Below are 7,941 nucleotides of genomic sequence, written 5' to 3' on the forward strand. Positions count from 1 at the left end.
GCATTATACACAGCTCCATCACAACCTGCCTATTCTTGTATTCAATATCTTAATAAAGCTGTTTCCCATATGCCTCCTTCACTACCCTGTCCTGTTGCCTTCAGTGATCTGTGGAAAGGTCTCTTTGATCCAAGTCACATGGGATTCAGGGTGAGCTTGCCAATTAGATACATAATTGGCTTAACAGAAGGAGACAGAGAGTAATGGTGGAGGGTTACTTTTCAGATTGAAGGCCTGTGAACAGAAATGTTCCACAGGGATTGATTCTCGTCCTCATTTGTTTGTCATTTATATAATGAGATGAGAATATAGAAGGCATGGTTAGTAAATTTGTGGATGCTACCATTTGTGGTGTCATGATAGACAGTGAAGGTTTTCTATGAGAACAAAATGATCTTGGTCTAGGCTGAAAAATGGCAGATGGAGTTCAATCTGAGTAAATGAGTGATATTGCATTTTGGTACAACAAACAATTAATGGTAGGGCCTTGAGTAGTACTGTAGAACAGAGGAACCTAGGGGTGCGGGTACATAATTCTTTAAAGTAGGTTAAGAGTCTAGGAAAGGGAGGGAGGAGTCCGAGACGATCCAGATAAATTTGAGGTCGGGGTGGAAGGTGTTAGTAAAGTGGATGTTTGCATTACACGTAGACAGGATGGTTAAAATGGCATTTGGCACACTTGCCTTTATTGCTCTGTCCTTTGAGTATACAAGTTGGGATGTTATGTTGAGATTGTATAAGTGAGGCTTTTTTTTAAATACTGTGTCCAGTTCTGGTCGCCCAGTTATAGGAAGGATATTATTAAGTTGGAGAGGTAAAAACAAGGACTGCAGATGCTGGAAACCAGAGTCTAGATTAGACTGGTGCTGAAAAAGCACAGCAGGTCAGACAGCATCTGAGGACCAGGAAAATCAAAGTTTCAGGCAAAAGCCCTTCATCAGAAATAGAGGCAGGGTGAGAATTCAGGAGAGATTTACCAGGATGTTGCTGGGTATGGCAAGTGTGAGTTACAAAGAAAGGCTGGAACTTTTTTCATTAGAGGTTGAGAGACAACCTGATAGAAGTTTATAAAATAATGAGGTATAGATAGAATTAATGGTTGCTACCATTTCCCTGGGACAGGAATTTCATGACTAGGGGACATATTTTTAAGGTAAGAGGAGATTTAAAAAAGACATGAGCCAAATCTTTTACACAGAAGGTGGTTCAGGTGTGGAATGAACTTCCTCAAAGTGGTGGATGCCGTTACAATTACAACGTTTAAAAGACATTTGGATGGATAGCAGTCAGAAAAGGTTTACAGGGATATGGGCTAGGATCAGACAGGCGGGACTAGTTTAGTTTGGGATTATGTTCGACATGGACTGGTTAGACTGAAGGGTTTGTCTCCGTGCTGTCCTCTGAATTGTCGAGGTTCCGGACAATCGTGTGTGTGGAGTGGGGTAGTCTCGTCCCTCGAGTGCCATGAGGAGCCGGTGGGGCCTGCAGCTGCAGCCTTACCCGGCTGGTGACTTTGGAAAGGGAGTCGCATCTCTCGATGTAGCCGGGAGTGTAGATGTAGGAGACATTGGTTTTAGTGACGGGTGAATCTGAATCCAAATCCGGCTCCATCTCCAAACGAGAAACTGCTCCGCCACCAGCCGGCGCCGTGCCACCGCCAAACCGCTCCCCCGGCCGGCGCCGTGCCACCGCCAAACCGCTCCCCCGGCCGGAGCCGTGCCACCGCCACACCGCTCCCCCGGCCGGAGCCGTGCCACCGCCAAACCGCTCCCCCGGCCGGAGCCGTGCCACAGGTCTGTTCTTTCAGTATCAGGTCTTGATGTGGCAATGAAGGTGAAGGAACTCTTCACGCGTAGAGGTCTCTGAAAGACCAATGGATCATATGCTTCGTGAGGAGTATTAGTCATGTTTTACATTCGCCTATACTTATTTTCAGGATAATAATGTTTAAATCCCGAAAGGAAACGGAGCTGGTAGGCATCAATAAACGAAGAATATGTCAAAAGCACCAATGTGAGAACAAAGTGTGGAAGCCTGGAATATTATCTCAAAAAGATATTTGAATGTTTTTATAAAAGTTAATGGATAAAACTGCAGTGTAATATAAGACAAGGAATTTCGGGTACGTAAAGAAAGGTTAAATGACAAGTTAATAATACAGAACCAAACTGAATGGAAATAGAGCAGGAAAAGAAACGAATAAATAAAAATTGTCAACTTGAAATTCTGCTCCTATTTCTCGCTCTCTCTTGGCTCCATCTTCATTTCTCCCATCTGCAGCACATAGTAGCTAGGCGAAAGTTGGTCTACAGAATCACTAGTCTTGAAATGTTTTCTTTCCACAGATTATGGCAGATATGTTGAGTTTCTCCAGCAATGTGTTTTTTCCCAGATTGTTTACACAAAGAATTGCAGATACTGAATGTATGCATTGCTGGTTCAAGGATTTTAAAAATAAACCCACAAAACAGGCAAGAATAAAATGGGAAACTGGATTCATGATTAATTTCTGTGAGAAACCAAAGCTCACTCACTTTAATAATTTCAGTCCGAGACAAATATCTGAATCCGCCATTTATTTATACACCTATAGGTGGGTGCCCTGTCTCATTACCAGGTAAGGTAATGACAAAATGCACACCAAATCCAACAAACTCTCGAAATTTATACAGTTTGAATCCCCATATTTTTCCTTATTCCATTGTTTGTTCCCTGCTTCGCTTACGTCACTCATTTCCTTAAGACTGATCCCACAACTTCTGTTTATCCTGTTTTGTCCGTGACAAACTCTTATCTCTGACTCCCATAAGGGTGTTTGACGTCAGTCTATTATAGATTATTGATTAGGCATATCTATTCTTCTATCAGCATCTATTTCCATCCAGAGGCCACTTTGACCTCTCTAATTAGGGTTTGTTCCTGTGTCTCCGAGTAAGGGGGAAACAGATGCTTTCCTGTTTGCCCATATATCCACCATTGTTCTGTATTCACGTCTCATGCTTTCTTTTTGCTGAATATGTATTTTCTCATTCCTATTCTGTATCAGAATTTATACTTGCAGAAATAACATTAATTCATTTATATCCCACATTTCAACTAAAAACTGTTAATGCAAAGTGCCTGATTGAAAGATGAAGTGATGTTGCTAAAGCTCGCATCGAGCCTCGCTGGAGAAGACCTCTCAATTGCCCAGCAATTTTACACCATTTCCCTACAATACTCATTTAAACTTTGAAGTACTATCCTCTACCAGTTGTTGCATTATGTTATAAAATGTCCAAATGCAGGCAAGATGGAGAATCAAAATGACAGACGTCCAGGAGCTCTGAAGCAGACAGAATGGAATTGTTCTGGAAAGCAGTCAGCCAATCTGCAATTTTTCCCCCAGAATCGGAGGACGTCACTTGTTAGGCCAGCATTTGTTAATCTCCAGTTGCCCTTGAGAAGGAGTTGGTGAGCTGCATTCATGAACTATAAGTTCAATTTAGTGTAGGTTGACCTATATTACCATAAGGGAGGAAGTTCCAGGATTTTGACAGAGGAACCCTTAAGGAATGATGATTATATTCCCAAGTCTGGATGCTGAGTGGTTTGGAGGTATTGTCACAATACTTGTTCAAATAAAATAAAACTATCAAATATTAACAAAACACATTTATAAACAATTTCATATTGAATTCATAGTTTTAATAAAAGCTTTTATAAACCAAACAGTCCAGGATTTTTGATGATGTTGGGAAGAACATTAAAGTGATGAGTGACTGATCTTTTTTGTATCTGATACAGTTTAAGGCAATATTAGAGATCAGAATATGACATCTTCATAAGCATCATTTAAAACATTAAGCACATATTCTTAGCTTAATGATTTTATAACACGTCCCTACAATGTTCGTTTAAACCTTGAAGTACCAGCCTCTAAAAGTTGTTGCATTACACATACAATATCCTATAATTGAGCAGCATAATGATTGCAGTTGCAAACCATTTTAAAGTTCATCAGGCTTGAATGCCTTTGTGTTGAACTGATGAAGGCACATTAAATAGCTCAACTAAAAGCAAACTGTTAAGCAGGTTGCCAAAATAGCAAACATGTCATCAAAATAGACAAATATTTCTCCTCTTTATTTTTTCTTTAACTAAAATGTACTTTGAAAATTAAGTTTCTTATAGAATACTCAAGATAAGGCAGTAACATTACCTTGATCATTACTGCCGAAGTGTAAATTTCTTTTTAAAAGATATATAAAAGGAAAATATAAATCAAACGCTTGGGTGTCTAAAATTTTGCTTCAGGATGAGAAAAAAAAAATCAATATTTTAAAATTATTGAATCCTGAGGTTAGCTTCATCAGATCTGTATAATCTTAGTATGTGTGCTGAATGTCATGCAACAGGTCACATCAGCTTGGGCAGAAGAGGTGTTTGCATATATCATATAACTTATTATTTTGCTAATAGAATTAAAACAGCTTCAATAAAAAATATAGTTTTCTCAACACATATCACAGTAGTTTTGTTTTAAAAGGAGTTTATACAGGGCTATATACTTTAACAATAAGTTGCATTAAATGACCTTCTAGCCCAAGAGTATGCAATAAATAACATGCTTTTAGTCATGTGTAAACATTTGCCTTATTTAGTTATGCAATTTATCTGTATTTCCTGTTATATTAAAAAGATTTATGAAAGTCATTTCAGATCTTGGCATTTTCTGTTGGAAGGAAATAGAAATGTGCACTTGATTTAAGAATTTCATTTAGTAATTTCTTCTTGGCAATTATAAATGATGCAACATGGACTTCACAGCTTTTGGATTATTAGTCCTAGTAACATCCAAATTCAATGTTGTGCATTGTAGGCCTTGGACATGGCATCTGTGTACAATCTGTGGTTTAGATTACATCAATAAACTTGATCAGTTTACTGCATTGTGCATCCGCTTTCAGGTAAGAATTCATCCACATACATGGCTACAGCCTTCAAAAGATAGGTCATGGAACCAAAACGACCACTTGGAGCACTGTCATAAAGCAACTTGCAAATTCCATTTGCAGGATCCTTTTCCAGCATGATACCTTCAGCACCCAAAGCGCTCTATTGATAAAGTGAGAAATAGAATTATTCAATATACTAATTAATAAAGTTAACTTCAAAGCTAAGGTTCAAGGTGATTCTGGAGTTGTGTGGGAAAATAGAAAACATGGGCTGGATGTAAATAAGGTCAGTACCACCCCCAAGATTAAAAGGTCAGCACAGGAAAACAATTGTACTGCAGACACGTGATTAATCAGCCCCAGTATTAAACTGGTGGCAGGACTTGTCAGGAATAGAAGATAGCTACTGGTGAATTAGAAGCTGGCAGTACTCCAGTGCAGACAATACCAGTGGGATTGATGGCCACAACTGCTATAGGAATCTTTAAAAGGGAATATCACAGGATCCTGTGAGAGGGGTAATTGCAGGGAAGTTGGGGGAGCAAGGTGGTGGGGGTAGGGTACTAACCAGGCAGAACGTGGAAGGCTGAAAACGAGAGATAGTGTGAGACAGGGATCTCTGATAGGAAAGGGGGTGTCCTAGGAGGTAACCTCAGATCTCTATCCAACTGCACATGGAGACCCATCAGGTTGGCAACCTGTCCTAGGATTTTCCCACCATTGGTTAAATCCCGGTGACAGAGATGAGGCCTTTATATAGGAATTAATTGCCCATTTAAAAATTTCACCGACAGGCCTGCCATCAAAGGGCTTTTCTGCTGCCAGAAGAATTGTGGTGAGGGCAGATGAATCCAGCTGGTCCACCCACTACCTAGATTGCTCCTGCTTTAATTACTGCCAGCAGGGGAGAGTTAAATTCAGCCACAAAGACTCTACAACATACTATGCAGTCTGACAAATATCCAGTGTTACTCTATTTAGGGATTGTTGGAGAATTAGAAAAAGAATGGGAGAGATGAGAATAGACATCATGAAATGATCCCAATAATTTAATACAAAGTGACTTTCATACATTACCAGATCCTCCCTCCAAACATTCTAGTCAGCCAGAGGAGGTAGGGACAGGAAAGAAGAAATGTGTGTCTTAAGTATAAAATTGAAATTTTACCTGTTCTTCAATAAATAAATTATTTGCCATGTGTGCAATGCGATCAACGTAGATTATTTCACCAATAGTTTGTACTTCTGTATCAGCCAGCATTGTGAGGACAAGGATAGTTTCCACAAGAAGCTGCCGATATTCTGGCTGTGGCACACTGTTCAGGAACGTCTCTACCTGAACAGCAAATTTTATTTCACCGGGTGTCATCTATTCAGACAGAAGTGCAGTTCAAATAAATCAAAAGTTCATCATAGAATCTATTAAAAAGAAATATCAGATCTTTTTGATGACATAACAAAGGAAATATGTGCAGGAGTAGACCATCTGGCCCTTTGAGCCTGCACCAGCATTCAAAATGATCATGGCTGATCATGCAATTTCAGTATCCAATTCCCACTCTCTCCTCACATCCCTTCATCTGTTTATCTGCAAAGGCCATGTTCAGCTCCCTCTAGAATATATCTATTGAACTGGCCCCAACAGCTTCCTATGGGAGAGAATTCCACAGGTTCACAAGCCTAAGTGAAGGAATTCTTCTTCATCACAGATGTGAATGGCTTACCACTCATTCTTAGACTGTGACCCATCTGGATATCCCCAACATTATGAATATTTTTTTCCACATCTAGCCTGCCCAGTCCCATCAGGATTTTATATGTTTCTAGTAGATGCCGCCCTCATTCTTCTAAATTCTGGTGACCTTCGCTGGACTCCCTCAATAGCAAGAATGTCCTTCCTCAGACTAGGAGACCAAAACAGCACACAATACTCAAGGTGTGGCCTCACCAAGGACCTGTATCAAGATATCCCCACTCTGATACTCAAATCCTCTCACTATGAAGGAGCACATGCCATTAGCTTTCCTCACTGCTGCACCTGCATGCCAACTTTCAGTGACTATTCAACCATGACACCCAGGTTTCGTTGTACCTCACCTTTTCCTAAACTGCCACCATTCAGGTAATAATCTGCCTTCCTGTTTTTGTGACCAAAATGCATATCCTCACATTCATCCACTTTATATTGCATTTGCCAAGTATTTGCCCACTCAGCCTGTCTGTCCAAGTGACCCTGCAGCCTCTTCACAACACACACTGCCGACCATCTGCAAACTTGGAGATACGGCATTCAATTCTTTTATCCAAATCGTCAATGTATATTGTGAATAGTTGAGGTCCCAGTCCTGAACCCTGTGGCACCCCATTCGTCACTGCCTGCCATTCTGAAAAGGATCTGTTTATTCCAACTCTTTGCTTCCTGTCTACCAACCAGTTTTCTATCCATGCCAATATCTTACCTCTGACACCATTACTTAATGGAAGGTTCGTGAGGACAATGTTACAATGTTTTTATGGACTTCCAAAAGATTCGATTAGTGTTCTGCAGTGGGCAGTAGAAGGATCATTGCTTTTCTTTATAATATAGTCATGATTTATATTTGAATACATACAAAGCACAATTTCAATATTTGATAGAAACACAAACTTTGATGAATTGTGAATTTTAAGCTTAGTGGAAGACTTCAACAGGACAAAGACTGATAGAATAAGCAGACAAAAGGCGATTAAATTTAATGCATAGGAGTGAAGAGATGTGTTTTAGTTGGGTAAGAAGCATGAATGGAGGGCACGATAAACTGAAGAGTACAATTCTAAATTAGGTGCAGGAACAGAGGTCAGGTGTATATGTACACAAATTGCAAAATGCAGCAGGAGAAGTTCAGAAAGTGATTAAAAATGCATTTAGGACCTTGACTTTAAAAATTGAGGTGTATAGAATAAAAGTCGAAGCATTATGTTGAACCTTTACAAATCATTTGTTCAGCCTCAATTGCAGTACGGT

General features: G+C 39.8%; 2 protein-coding genes across 13 annotated transcripts in view; both read right to left on the minus strand.

Annotated features, from left to right (window-relative positions):
• The window catches only part of hdac8 (histone deacetylase 8), a 71,418-nt gene extending 69,520 nt beyond the window's left edge, over positions 1-1,898 (minus strand). For 2 of the 3 annotated variants that reach the window (XM_043704543.1, XM_043704545.1), the window contains exon 1: positions 1,501-1,898. In XM_043704543.1, the coding sequence (XP_043560478.1) occupies positions 1,501-1,611 (111 nt within the window). In that variant the 5' untranslated portion in view covers positions 1,612-1,898. The remainder of the gene's footprint in view (positions 1-1,500) is intronic. The other variant, XM_043704546.1, reaches the window with a different exon arrangement.
• A 1,767-nt stretch (positions 1,899-3,665) lies between these two features.
• The window catches only part of phka1a (phosphorylase kinase, alpha 1a (muscle)), a 111,713-nt gene continuing 107,437 nt past the window's right edge, over positions 3,666-7,941 (minus strand). For all 10 annotated transcript variants that reach the window (XM_043704548.1, XM_043704554.1, XM_043704556.1 and 7 more), the window contains 2 exons: positions 6,106-6,306; positions 3,666-5,097 (listed from right to left, as the gene is read on the minus strand). In XM_043704548.1, coding sequence (XP_043560483.1) covers positions 4,924-5,097; positions 6,106-6,306 — 375 coding nt within the window. In that variant the 3' untranslated portion in view covers positions 3,666-4,923. The remainder of the gene's footprint in view (positions 5,098-6,105; positions 6,307-7,941) is intronic.

Source organism: Chiloscyllium plagiosum, chromosome 15, assembly GCF_004010195.1.
Source record: "Chiloscyllium plagiosum isolate BGI_BamShark_2017 chromosome 15, ASM401019v2, whole genome shotgun sequence".
Classification (NCBI taxonomy): domain Eukaryota; kingdom Metazoa; phylum Chordata; class Chondrichthyes; order Orectolobiformes; family Hemiscylliidae; genus Chiloscyllium; species Chiloscyllium plagiosum.